The 15,092-nt window shown below is 33.0% G+C and overlaps 1 protein-coding gene across 2 annotated transcripts in view; it reads left to right on the forward strand.

Annotated features, from left to right (window-relative positions):
• Window positions 1-15,092, forward strand: part of LOC121374333 (intraflagellar transport protein 172 homolog) — a 60,567-nt gene that overhangs the window by 26,629 nt on the left and 18,846 nt on the right. The window contains exons 27-37 of one of the 2 annotated variants that reach the window (XM_041501401.1): window positions 329-449; window positions 849-993; window positions 1,472-1,561; window positions 7,530-7,627; window positions 8,102-8,237; window positions 8,698-8,814; window positions 9,305-9,447; window positions 9,976-10,134; window positions 11,588-11,768; window positions 12,260-12,369; window positions 13,763-13,774. In XM_041501401.1, the coding sequence (XP_041357335.1) occupies window positions 329-449; window positions 849-993; window positions 1,472-1,561; window positions 7,530-7,627; window positions 8,102-8,237; window positions 8,698-8,814; window positions 9,305-9,447; window positions 9,976-10,134; window positions 11,588-11,768; window positions 12,260-12,369; window positions 13,763-13,774 (1,312 nt within the window). The remainder of the gene's footprint in view (window positions 1-328; window positions 450-848; window positions 994-1,471; window positions 1,562-7,529; window positions 7,628-8,101; window positions 8,238-8,697; window positions 8,815-9,304; window positions 9,448-9,975; window positions 10,135-11,587; window positions 11,769-12,259; window positions 12,370-13,762; window positions 13,775-15,092) is intronic. The other variant, XM_041501402.1, reaches the window with a different exon arrangement.

Genomic DNA, 15,092 nt, shown 5'->3' on the forward strand with positions numbered 1-15,092 from the left:
AGTATATTTGACAAAGCAGATGTATGGAGAACAACTAGTTAATGATGTAGAATATCGGCTTTATCCTGTGAAGGTAAGAAAGTGAAATTCTGCGAGGCTCTGCCCATAAAAATTATGGAAAAAAGCTATTATTTCTGTTATTTCGGCTCAATTGTATGATGACCTAGAGGTCAAATGAGCGATTTTGTAATGTAGCTATATGTGTGATGTCACATGATTGACGTCAAAAGTCATATCCCACTACTATATGTATATGACTTTACTTTATCCATCATTGTAATCTGTCAATAGAAACAGTGGTAGCAGAATAAATTTAACTATTTTGCAGCGGTTGAGCTGGCTAGATACGCCTTCCCGACTGAGGTGGTCAAGTTGGAAGAAGAATGGGGAGACTACCTGGTGTCTCAGAAACAGCTCGATGCTGCCATCAACCACTTCATAGAAGCTGGGTACAGTTTTAATTAGTCTTTCTATAGTTGTTATAATGAGACAATTTTAAAATCAGCCTTGATGGACTAGGCATTAAACCATCGGTGCTTAGTTCACACTCCAGTGCTGGCTCCCACACACTCCATTGACTTCTAATCACTAGCATCTATCGTACTGGATAGACAGTCCAAATAAATAGCCCAGGACAGCATACATTAAGTTTTAAGAGATTATAAGCATTAAAATAAAATAATTTAAAGATATAAAAACTTTTCTCATGTGTTCTTCCAAACTATATTAATTTAAAAAGTTCATTAAGTTGTCTCTTTCTTTAACATGTAAAAATGGTCCTGTGTTTATAAAAGCTGCAATTTTTTAGCATAACAGGTCTTTAGTGGGTTCTGTTGTATTTTCTTTAGAGCTACAATGAAATCAGTTGAAGCTGCCATCAACTCGCGTCAGTGGTCAAAGGCTGTCCAGATCTTGGAGCTGCAAGATTCCGCCATGTCATCACGATACTACAAGAAGATTGCTGACCATTATGCATCTGTTGGAGAGTATGAGGTAACTGTTCGGCTCTTATTGCAATTGTAATTTTAGAAACTTCAAAGAAGAATACTTATTTACTCTCCAATTTAGTACTAGAGAAAGAAGTAAGTCTTATCTTCTTGCAAGTTGCAAAAGATGTTGAATTTTTAAAATTTACATCAGTGTGGTGTCTCATAAGGATTTTTCACACAGTGGTTCTGTTCAGTTCAGCACTGTTGATGCTGATTGTGCTGCCAAACACTGCTTATTTTATTAAGTCAGTATACTTAGACTGAAATGCATATACATTATGTTCTTTTTATCTACATGCTAATTTTTGAAATCAGAATTTGAATCTGCTACAAAGGAAAGGTCACCTGTTTATAAAAAAGCACAAATTATGCATGCATTTTATATTGTATATAAAGACCATTGAACAATATTGGCATCCTTCTATAAATTCCATGGGTAGCCTTTATACCAAGGTTTGACTGTAGTGTTGTTACTATTGCAGACTGCTGAAAGGTTTTATGTTGAGGCTGGCTGTACCAGGGAAGCTGTCGACATGTACAATCAGGCCGGAAAATGGGAACAAGCTCATAAGGTAATCAGTCAATCCTGTAGTTTACAACAACAATAACAAAATTAAAAAAAAAAATCATTTCATAGGAAATTTCATTAATTATTTTCCATAAAATCTGATAGCATTGTGTATGTATTATATAAAAAAATAAAAAAATAAAAAAAAATATATACAGTAGAATTTCATTGGCTCGAACGCCCAACGGTCGAACCTACCGGTATTCTCGAACCAAGAACAATGTCCCGATTTTTTCTCTCTATTAAACCCTTTTATTTTGGTGCTGATTGGTCGAATACCCCTGGGGTCGAACAGAAGCTTTCTCTCGAACCAGTTTATTGATCCGAACTGTAAAATTAAACATATTTAGCTCGAACAGCTAAGTCTATGCAAGGAAATATATATAAAACAATAATTTAAGAATGTATCCTAATGGTAGAAAAATAGCCATGATTGTGGATAATTGTCCCGCCAACCCTAAACTGAAAGGTCTGAAAGTTATTGAGCTGATCTCTTTGCCACCTAACACAGCCCATGGACCAAGGCGTGATAAAAACCTGAAAAGCCACGACAAACGACAGAAACACAGACGTGCTAATTACTGGATGCAGTGTATTTGATGCAGGTGACACAAAAAACAATAGCCAATTGTTTACGTCACGCTAAGTTTTGTCCCAGCTCTAACGACGACACAACTATGAATGAAGATGAAGACGACGACAATTATGTTCCAGTTTTATATATCCTCTATTATATAGTTTTGTCAATCGTATTTGTTTCTTTAACGCTGATAAATAATTGTTACAAATATATATCTCATCCAACATTTGACGGCAACTTTATTACTCATGAGTCAATCGGATCATCTTGCCCAAGCTGGTTTTATGGAAATGTCCGATTGATTTTTGTGGTACAGAAACACCCGACAACGGCCGAATGCATGGTTCGAACTACCCGATGGGTCGAACAAACTTTGATGCACCGACAGTGTTCGAGCCAATGAGATTCTACTGTATATATATATCTCGAGTGGTTAGTGTCAGAACCACTTATCTCCTTTCCACTTCAATCTGAGAAAACTGCACTGAAAACTTTGGAATGCACTTAAAAATCGGAAACTTAACTTTTGCTAAATATTTTGCTTTTAGATGCTAGCAGTTATTTGTTTTAGTATAAACCTTAAAAGTTTTGTCTGCTAATAATAATAAATCATGATGTAATTAGATGAAGAACTATTTAATTTATTCTGGCTCCTGCAACTTGAACACAAACGGCTCCAACCAGCATGCCAGTTTTTCTTACAGTCCAGCATATGTGTGAATCTCAAGTCAAGAATAATGTTATCTTGCAGTGAGTCCACATGGCATACAGTAAACGTTTAATTTCGCAGCAGCTCTGAGACACCTAATTGGGTCTGTGTTATTAATACTTTGAAAATGTACTGGCGGCAGGAAGTAATTGTAAACAATAACAAATTATCTTTGGATGGCAGACACTGGAAAGGGTCATGGGTGTTTCCAGCTGTGTGCACAGTAACCTTATCCTACACTGAGATGGTAAATTGTGCTCCCTGGTATTGTAGAAGGTTGCTAGAAGCTCTTAACAACTTTAGAAAAACAATTTGTCAATCAAAGCAAAGCCTTAAAACCAGTTATAACAGATATATTTGTTATACCGTATAACCGGAAATTTTCGAGGATTTTTATTTTCGTGGGTTTCGAGGGTAAGTAGTTAGCATCGAAAATATAAATCCTTGAAAATATTTGAAAAAATCAACAAATTCTAACTAAAATATTTATTGTGAAAACCATAACACACTGACAATTTATCGGAACATTTTATTTCCTGTCATGCGCAGTCCACCGGATACGACAAGAGAATGGTATAGTCAAAACAACAAGTTAGAATTTAAAAAAAGTTATTGCGTGAATCTCACTGTTTGTAGAATATAATGAAATATTTTTAAATTTCGTATATTGTTTTTGTCAATGTCCGCCCACACTGCATCAGAGATTCTGGGGTGGATGAATGCAGATTTCAACATTTCCTGGCGTATTTTTAATTCTGCCATAACTTTCATAATCCACCTTGCATGAATTGGTTTTATCGCCGAAGTACGCATTTCGATCTTGATGTCCGTTACAACTTCGCCGTGTTTCGTAGCCAGGGAAACCCGCTTTGAATACCATGTGGTAAAATTAGACTTCATGGCTTCCTTAAGTGCTTTGTTCACACATACGACGTAATTGGCTTTACACAAAATCAAAGACTGTGATCAGTTGTCTGTCGAATAGCATACCGGGTATCACAGTGGCCAATTAGGCTACAGGTGATTGTTCTATTGTTTAACTTTACACGTCGGTAGTATCGAACAACTGGCAGCCGAAGTGAAACTTTAATCAACAATAGCAAGTATTCTCGCAACTAGACTTGCTAAAACTCGAAAATAAAATCACTTTCAAATTAGATTTGGCAAACAACGAAAATAAGAAACCTTGAAATGTTTTTATACCCCAAACCACGAAAAATTAAGACCACGAAAATTTCCGGTTATACGGTATTAATTATTACATGAAATGTAAGCTATCATACCAGATATAACATATATATTTATTATACTAATTAAACACGAAATGTAAGCTATCAGAGTAAACTGCACCACCTGTAGTGTTGAGCTACTGACTGAATTAATAATCAACCGTTAAGATAAGTTAATACGTTTAATGATTTTTAATACACAGTAATTTAACGAAACAAAATGAATACAGGGCCAGTAACTATATTCGGCATTTTTCTTTAAAAGTTTTCACTCATTCTAAAGTGTCTACGTTTTGACATGTTCTAAAACAAAATTATGTTCTGCAACTTAATGATTTAAACAGCAATTTAGAGAGAATAAAATGACAACTATATTTACAATCAACGTGTAATGATTCCTAGCAGAATGCGCATTTTCATAGGTTTTACAAAAATGCACAAAAATCTCATCGTGTGTAAGATGTTTGCATGCAACATGGGTCAGATGTTACTAAAACAATGTTTAGAAGTTATAGGTGATTAAAACTTACTAAAACAATATGAAATTAGCAAATAATTACCACAATTCTACTGTCCATGCAAGTAATACTACTAAAGGTACCTGTGTTGAAACCAAAATCTATTGATTGATATACTTTAAATTGTACATATATGCACTGGCGTATCCGGGTAGCCAGGGATTGGGCACAAGAGGACCTCTTTTTTCACAGTACCAACTTTTATAATACATGTCACCCCATAAAATGTGTAAAAGCAGTGCCCTCTATCTCCACTCCACCCCCAATAAACAATCCTGGCTACCCTAATATACATATATATATATGGCTAGTGAATTGTTAAAATCACCTATTCCATGTTCCATATTTTTTTTAATCCTCAAACTCTAGGCGTTTGGTGCTTGTGGGTAGTTGTGTATCAAGTTTTAACTGTTATTTTTGTTCCCCTAAGAATTCAATATAACGCAGGTGGGAAGGTGTATGTGTCCCTTGATCGTGACTATGTGGATCTACAAAACAAAGCTGGCTATGACACAGCACAACTCGAAACGAATCTGGCAAGTGATGTCTTGAAATCTGAGCTGGATTATTATCACATCTTAAGCCAGTGTCTTTCCGCAACGTTAATTTTCAATCCAGACCCCGGCAACCTGATCTGGAAGTTGTTTAAACCATAGTTATCATATGTCCTCTCTGTGAGGTATTTCGACACTTGGTCTGTAAAATGCAAAAGGAAAATTGTTACCGGCATAGTGGCTGCTCCAACAAAACAGTGACAAGGTATCATTTATATGCATTTCCCCCATTGACAGGAAAGTACATATCACAATCTTTAATGTATCAGTGAATGCCATTAAGTACAATAAGACCAGGTGTAAAACATATCTAAATACAGTTTAATGCATTCGTCATCAGCACTGATCTGGTGCGTGATTAAGTAGAATGTTTGTCTAATGCACTCGTAGAATGATATACATGTACACACACACATTTTATTTAAACACACTATAGCAGTAACCACTTTGTTATAATGACCAGAGATATCTCATCATTGGAACATCTGAAATGCTACAATTATTCCAGTTAATGTAGTAATATCTAGATATTTTAGCCCAGAAAATATGAATGTGCATACATTTCAACTACTACAATGAACAATATTTATTATTAGTATGCATATTTATTTTATGCCATTTATATAAAGGGGGTCACTTCTTCTAACCAATTAGTTATAATATGAACTACCATGAACGGACTCCAATTTAAAGAAAAATACTTGACCTTTATCTACTAATTCATATTCAACTATATGTCAAATATTATATAATATCTATAAAATATACAATGACTAAAAAAGTTACAATCCTGTGATGATGCCTTTGAAATAATATAAACTAATTTCCCTCTATGCTAAGTAAATTAAAATATTTTATTGCGTATGGTCATAAAACATTTATCATCTTTGGGCCAGCATCCTTTTTACAATAAACAATTCCCAGGCATTTTCATTTTAAATTGCAACTTAAATTTTTTTTTTTTTATAATATTCAAATTGTCTACAAAATACAGACATAGCTAGATCATAATTTTTAACTAAGGTTGTTGCATATGGGAGCCATGTTTAAAAAAAGAAAGAAAGAAAGAAAGAAAGGAATTTTATATTTAATGACACACTCAACACAACTACAGGTATGTGGTGTCAGACATGTGGTTAATGACCACAAATATATTTTAGAGAGGAAACTATGGGCAACTATTTTTTTATTAGCACCAAGGGATCTTTAATATATGCATCATCCCACAGACAGGATGGTCTGTAACACCAGTTGTGAAGCACTGGCTGGAACGAGAAATAGTCCAATGATTACACTAACAGGGATCGATCCTAGACTGACCATACACCAGGGCAGCACTTTACTACTGGGCTACGTCCTGCCCCCGGCAATTTTTTTTTTTTTTCCCTCTAATACACATAGTAACTATTCAGACTAAAATAAGGGAAAACAACTTTCCTGTTTAACTAGATTCTCTGTCTCTGTTCAGTTAATATTTCCTTAACTGCATGTTTCTTCTGTAGAACTAAATGAACTGCAATCACTTCTTATTAAACTATTTACATAACCAGCATTTATTCAGCAACTAGTTAACAACATTCCAGATGTCTAAGAACTAAACACTTCCAGCCCCCCCCCCCCCCCCCCCCCTCCCATTGTTTGCAGTCCATCTCAGATTATCACAAACGGACCAGTCATCGTGATGCGTAAACAGTCAATTCTAGCTACCTCAGCCAGAGTTGTTATTTCTTTGTAAGCCAAAACACCCAGCCAGAGATAGTTTACATAAAACACCTTCGCTGGATGTAAACACTTAGAGCTAGCATATGTCATTAGCCTGTCATGCGGTATGGCACCTAGGATTCAATCTTCTCAGACAGTTTACAGCCAACCACAATCCAGTGTTGTAAGCTAACGCGTTATGTCTGTCAACTATGGGTGATACTACAAAATTCTAGAGAGACAGAATAAGGTAGTGCTAAAAATGGATTTTGCCTTTTGTGGATATGGACATAAAAGATAATTGGTTTGAGTTCTGTTCTATAAAAGCATAAATAAATGATTGGTTTGAATGAGACATTGTGAAATGATAGTACACCTTCCCATGATGCTGACAAGGTGATTAACTCTGTTTTGTATAATTCACCATATAATGGGTTCTGGCACTAACCCCTCGATATATTGGACACATTTTGGTAATAATTAGGTAATTGTTTACCTTAGTTTTTAATGTGTATATTATATATATTTGTATAATAAAAAGATAATGAATGTGCTCTTCATTAAAATGTTTATAGTATAGTAAAACTATTCTAATACATAAAAATATCTGATTTATAAACACCCATATTTGATACTTAGTTTTGCAGCTTATTAGTAACTTGTTTATTTATGGAACTTCAGCTTGCATCAACGTACATGAAAGCTGATGATGTATCTTCTCTGTACATTTCTCAAGCCAGACAGTTGGAAGAAGAGGGGAAATTTAGAGAAGCAGAAAAGTAGGATTCCTTATATTGAGTATATATTGTTTGAGTTAAACATAAGCTGTAAGAATTTTTCAGTTAATCAGATTATGGTGAATTCCATGGAACCAAAGCATTTTTCTCATTCATTGATATGATTAAAATAACCATTTCTAGATTTTATTGTCAGTGGATTGGTACAAAATATGAAAGGGGTAACATACATATTGTTTGTATATACCAAAATAGGGGAGTGTGTGTTCCTGGTCACCCTTTTCCCCCATTTGTGGTGATATTGATTTTTGTTTCCAACTGATTAAAATATATAAAAACACATGTGTTCTTTAAATTTGGGGAAGTTGTTGTTTGTTGGGGGGTTGGGGGGTTTTTTGTGGGGAAGGGGGGTTGTGTTGGGTTTTTTTTCTTTAGCCTGATGAGAGAATTCCATCATGGCATATTTTAATGGAAAAACCATTTAGAGTATATTTGCCTGTTTTTGTCTTGTTTCAGACTTTATGTTGCTGTGGAAGAACCAGACTTGGCTATCACCATGTATAAGAAACAGAGACACTACAATGACATGATCCGCTTGGTGAAGCTCTACCACAAAGATTTGCTAGGAGACACTCACCAGCTTCTTGCCACTGTATGATGTATTTTCACTAGTCTCAGTAATTATGTCATGTTTGCCGAAATTTATCAAAAATAGCAACATCTCCTATTATTGTAAAATAAATTTTAGTACAAATGTGTAGCACATGTAATATTACATATAAAGAGCTGATTCTTTGTGGTGTATCTCACAATTGCATATTACTACAGCATTAAAATTCGGGTTAGATCATAGCTCAGTGGTTGAATGTTTTTATGTGGTGCAATGGGTCCCTTTCAGTGAACCCATTAGTTTATTTCCCATCCCAGCCATTGCCTCCCTAACTAGTATATTAGAGGATGTGATATATGTAGTTCTGGAAAGTAACATGTAGCCCTGGTGTTGCAGTGGCCATAATATCCTGTACTTAATATTCAGTACTTAAATCTTTTAACTGCATTTATTTAAAATGCACTGACACTTTCTTGTACATATTGTATTTTCGTACCTCCAGGAGCTGGAGACAGAGGGCAACTTGCGACAGGCTGAGCAGCACTTCATTGAAGCCGGTGACTGGAAGGCAGCTGTCAACATGTACAGAGCGCATGACTCATGGGATGAAGCCTATAGGGTAATTTATTAAATGTTTTGTTCAAAACTTAATTCAGATTAGTGTCTGGCTGGATTATTTAACATTGTGTGTTATTCCACAATAAGCTTGTTATGAATGTGATTGTGCCCTTCCTGTTTGGTTTAAAAAAAACTACACACAATTTAAATTACAAAAAGGAATTAATAATGTTCCTAAATTTGTTGTTGCCATTAAAATTGTCTTCCTCTGTTTTTTTTCAATTAAATAAAACCATCACATTAAATTACCATCACAGGTTTTAGATTCAGCAGCCAGAGCTAAATGGTTGTGATTAACACTGGGTGTTGTTTTCAAAGAGTCTTCAAATTATTTGTTCTGTTTTACCAGTAAACTCACTGAATTCCCAAGTCTTCTCTTTTTTTTAAAATTAAGTATTGACCATTTTTCCATCTTTATAATATTTATTTGTTTGTTGTGAAATCAATTTAATTAAAAAAATTATGGTATTAATTTTGTCACTGGATTCTAGGTTGCTAAGAACCATGGTGGCCAGATTGCAGCGAAGCAGGTAGCATACATGTGGGCAAAGTCTCTAGGTGGAGACTCAGCCGTCAAATTACTGCACAAATATGGTTTTCTCGAGTCGGCCATTGATTATGCAACAGAGAACTGGTAAGTTAGATTCATCTAATTATTAGGCACAATATGCAACATTTTAAAATCAAAATGTGCAATTTGTTTTAAAGCATTGTGTGGTAAAATAGTAGAATATTTGTATCTACTGTATTATGCAGAGATGAAATCCTGCAGTTTTCCCCAGAATTTTTGATTTTAGCTCTATCCAAAAAACTGTTCCTGTTTTTGTTCTTTGATGAAAAGCTCACAATAATCTGCTATTTATTTTAATATGTAGAGTTTATCAACTTTTTTGTCCAGTATTATTTTAATCTCTGACCGAATCAGCATTTGCATTTGTTTTAATTAAGATAAAAAAGAAAAAAAATGTATTTAAAATTCTGGAATTGCGAGTACATTAGACAAAACAGATTAGTTGTTTTATATGAAGATTATTTTTAAATATGACATAATATATCAAAAGTATATAGCGTATGCACCAGGAGTTGAAAATATAAGTGTGTTGTTAAAATAGTACAAAGGTTATAATTTTAAATATTATTATGACTTTGTGTAATTTTCCAGTGCATTTGACTTTGCATTTGACCTTGCTCGTATTGCCATGAAAGACAAATTGCCCGACATTCACCTAAAGTATGCCATGTATCTGGAAGATGAGGGCAAATTTTCGGAAGCTGAAGCAGAGTTTGTGAAAGCAGGAAGACCAAAAGAAGCAGTTCTCATGTGAGCTCGTTATTGCCATGGTGTCTCATGTTTGTATTACGGTGGGGTTGTATATACATTAAAGGGGCAGTATCAAAGTTGTATAAAGACTAAAATTATTTATTAGCTGTTATTTTTTAAGTGTAAAAAATGTTTCTTTAATTACATGCATGTAAAACAATTACAGCTAAATAATTTATTTACTAGTAGAATCAAATTAATATTATTTGAAAAAGTCCATGGATGGTGACTGACAGTGTAACATATTACATCACAGTTTAATCATGTTTCCACGTTGTCAGGCACTGGCTGCTGTTTTGATGGATATGTGGTGTAGACTTAATATGTAATTGACCTTAGCCATGGATAGTTAGGGAAACCATTGTTTATGCCAAGTGACAGCACATTCCTATTTTGACATTCTTGATTTCATTATGCAAGGATAAATTAAGTTGTAGTTGTTTGTCACATATAAATGTAAAAATAGAAACATATGTCACTTGCAATTATGATAATTCACCTCTAAACAGTTATTACAAAACATCTTTAAAATTATATGTAAGTTCATGTCTTAAGTTAATTAAGGAGCTAGGTTGATCTTTTATTTCTTATTCAAAATAAGTTTTTAACTGATCTAATTACAGATTAATTTGTATTAAAAATTTCATTTCAGAGCAAGCAGGTATCTGTACATTATTTTTTATTTCAGTATTTTCTTCAGTTGTAGTAAAATATCACAGTGAAATTTAGGATAGCATTCACCTTTCATTTCACAATTTTCACAATCTTTTCAATAAAACAAGTTGGTAAATCTTTTGACTGAAGCATGAATGTCAGTTTCAACTATTTATACTAAACATATCACAAACAATAGACAATGAAACCCGTCTAAACCGGATCACGCCAGGGACCTAATATTTATTTAGACAGGATCTGATGTTTAGAGGATAGCGTTTTATGAAATTCAGTCAAATTTATTACTAAAATGCAGTGTATAAAACTGTAGTTATGTAAAAATTCCATTGGAATGACTCACTGACCCTAGATCCCAGCGTTTGTAGGTGTTCTGTTTTACCCAAGGTACATTTGACCTACTACATACACCAGGATGACCAGATAAAAAATTGGATTTGCCAAAATTGATAATTTAAGCAAGGGGTTGTAAGTGATGTGTAATCTACTGATAAAAAACAGTACAAGTTAAAAATAGTTTTCACTGCCTAATATTAAATTGGTACGGTATTAGTGCCTATATTATGAATTGTACTATATATTTTTATATTTACTATAACCTGATCTCTGACACTACCTTGCCAATTCAGCCCAAGGATTATCTGTTGTGATATTTAAACCAGTGCATTAGAAAGGAGGAAAATGCAAATAGGTTTAAGAGGTCATTTTAAGTATTAATTAAAAGAAAAACACCTACATTTTTCTTCATTAATATTCTTTATAACTGATGTTTTTCAATCAGGTATGTTCACAACCAAGACTGGGATTCTGCCCAGCGTGTGGCAGAGGCTCACGACCCAGACTCGGTCGCGGATGTCCTAGTTGGTCAAGCCAGATTCGCATTTGAAGAAAAGGAATTCGCCAAGGCTGAGTCCTATTTGTTACGAGCTCAAAGACCAGAATTGGCAGTTAAATTTTACAAAGTGGGTAGACTTTTCATAGCAATTATTTTATTAAGTACTTAATTAAATAGTGTTGTATTTTTAAACTTCTTTAATTATATTTGCCATGTTATTCAGTAACAATCTATATTTAGTAACATTTGTCTGAGTGCCCAGTAATTCTTCTTTTAATGTCTTCTCCAAAAAAGAGTATAGACATTATTATTATTATTATTATTGTTATTATTATTAGTTAATAATTGATATAAAAAATTGTTTCATAATGTGCAAGAGTTAATCCAGTTTGAAAATAATACCAATCGCATTGATTTGATTTGATTTGATTTATAGTTATTTTAATGCTTATATCCAATTAAAGTTCCATCACACACTATCTGAGCTGTCTGTCCAGGACACTGGTTAGTGGTTTGTGCAATATGACATAAGTAATATGAACTATTGATTTTACATCATTTGGTATGAAATGTGTAGAGATATATGCTACAAGCTGTAAAGAAGATATGTTATTTTAGGAAACAGAAATGTGGAGTGATGCCCTTCGTGTGTGTAAGGAGTACATACCGCACAAACTCCAGCAGCTTCAGGATGAATATGATCATGAGATGACTGATAAGACAAAACGGTAGGTTCTGTTCACTTGTCATCATACTAATTATTTTACATTTACTAGTGCGTGAAGATAAAAACACTATCCTTTTTCAAGAAGAATAAAGAATAAATATATTGCCTAGTTTCATACATCAATAAGATATAACATTTTGCTTTTATGATATCAAATTACCTATTTATACCACTAAAATACATATATCATTAAGAAATATAATTATCATTTGCTTTATATTAAGTAGAATTGCTTAATTATTAAAATGAAAATAATGCCACTAAAATAAGATCAGAAATTGCTTCAAATTAATGTGATACTGCATTATTTCTTTGTTTAATTATATTGAGACTAAATGTTTATGGATTGGTGAGCATCTGAACTAGTTTAGATCCTTCGCTAAATATAGCAACAGGCAAATATTAACTGGTTCTAACATTGAAAAAAACAACCTTAAAAGTAGAATGCTACAATTATTACTTAATGATTATATGCTTTGGGACTTGTAGTATTCTTTGTGATTTTATCAGTGTTTTATCCTTAACTAACTATAATTTGTTTTTGAAATAGGCAGAAGATATTTTGAATTTGTTTTTTTATTAGTGCATTGCATCATTTACCTAATGTCACAGCTTATTATAAAAGACAGAAATAGAAATAATTTTTCAATTAATTGTATGCTTTACATAACTGAGACGACTTGTTATAACACTTTTGGATCAGTGAGAAATTGACAGTATAACTTGATTAGAATAATGTCTGTGATCTTCTAGCTGAATCGGTAGCATGTTAACCGGAGGTGCTTACGTCATAGGATCAAACTGCCATTCTCTGGTTCGGTTTTCCCCCATCCCAATCAGTGCCCATGACTGGCATATCAAAAGCAGTGGTATGTGCTGTCTGTATTTAGGAAAGTGCATATAAAATATCTGTTGCTGCTAGTGGAAAAATATAGTGAGTTTCCTCTAAGACCATGCGTACGTAAATTACCAAATGTTTGATATTCAGTAGTCAATGATTAATAAATTAATATGCTCTAGTGATTTCATTAAACAAAAGAAACAAATAACAAATTAGTTTGACAGGTAATGAATTATGTGAAAATATGCCATTAGAACCATTAATGAAAATATAAATTAAAAAAAAAAAAAAATCAAAAGAAAATCACCTGATTTTATTATTAAATAATACTATATTTCTTTTTAAAAAGAAGTTTTCTTACATTTTTGGCATTGCCAAATTAATATTCAAAAACTAGTTATATTTTGCTGTGTTTCATGCTAATAAATATTGTTTTCACCAAGTTTTATTCAATTTTGCTGTTTAATTTAAGCACCAATTAATATAGCTTGATTTCTACTGTTTTTAATTGGTTGGTTGTCATAGTAACATTGACAATTCTATTTATGTAAAGCTACGAACCAGGGTAAGTTAAATATGACTATTTCCTTTTAATTAGTGTTAGTAATTTTATTTCAGTTTGCACTTTAATTAATATTTTCTTACAACTAGACACTGGACTTTCTGGTGGAGGATTAACTCGTTTCTTTTCTCCAAACATTTTTGCTTATGCATCAAAAGTATTTACATTCATACACATGTATATGTAATTTGGGTTTTTTCTATGTCTTAATTTTTTATGAGGTCAAGCAAAGTTAGACAGTAGAACAAGAAAATACCAAACAGATACATAATTTTTTATCATAATCTATCTTGGTTTTATTGTCTAGAAATTATTTATAAATTGAAGACTTCAAATTAAATGAATTAAAGAATTTTCTGTAATAAATGTTCAACAAGCGACAAAAATTTTTTAATCCAGAAAAACATGCCAAAGAAATAGTCCCCCCCCCCCCCCCCCCACCCCAAGAAAAAACCTGAACACATTTTTTATTATTTTTACACCCACAAGATTTTAAGTTCACATGGCTTATTCACAACACATGAATTTGGGGCCTTTGATCTGCAAATTATATGTGAATTTTGGTGCATAAAATCCTAATAAATTTTCTGTAATCATATCCTTTAAACGTGTGTTTTATTATTTCCTTCTAATTTAGAAGTGGCTTATATACCTAATTATTTATTATACCATTAGGTAATTTGCAGTAGTAATAACAGTTATATTTTGGAACAAACTGTAATGTCATTGACTTTGACAGTTGTGCTAACAAACATTAACAGGAACATCAGCCCTCTACATTAACTTTTCAGTCTAGGAGCCAGATGGCGCCTACTTGTATTTTTTATATAGATAGTATGAAATGTTTTAGTCGCCAATTGAAAGAAATGGTCGCATATGTGACCAAATCGGTCGCAATGTAGAGGGCTGAACATGTATAATTAATGTGTTTTTTAACCTTGACATTCTGCTTATTTTCTGTTTTTATTGTGTAGTCATTCACTTTAATATTTGAATGTTTTTTATTTTCACAAATAAATATTATTTTTTAATTTTGGGGGTAACAGTTTCATTTATTTAAAAAAAAATTATGCCACATTTTTGGTCAGATATGCTTGCACTTGCTGGAAAAGCAGTTTATGAACAATAAAACACATGAGTCCTAATATTTCATGTAGTATAACTATTTGTCATAACATAACAAATGGTGCATATGTTTAAATGCTATAGCATTTCTTCTGGGGGTAATAGGACAAAAAGGTACGGTAAGCAGTTCTGAAAATGTAACATAACAGTAAAAACATTAACTAAAAGTTTAAGGTATAATTATTTATTATGAAAT

The sequence above is a fragment of the Gigantopelta aegis genome, chromosome 6 (genome assembly GCF_016097555.1).
Source record: "Gigantopelta aegis isolate Gae_Host chromosome 6, Gae_host_genome, whole genome shotgun sequence".
Classification (NCBI taxonomy): Eukaryota; Metazoa; Mollusca; class Gastropoda; order Neomphalida; family Peltospiridae; genus Gigantopelta; species Gigantopelta aegis.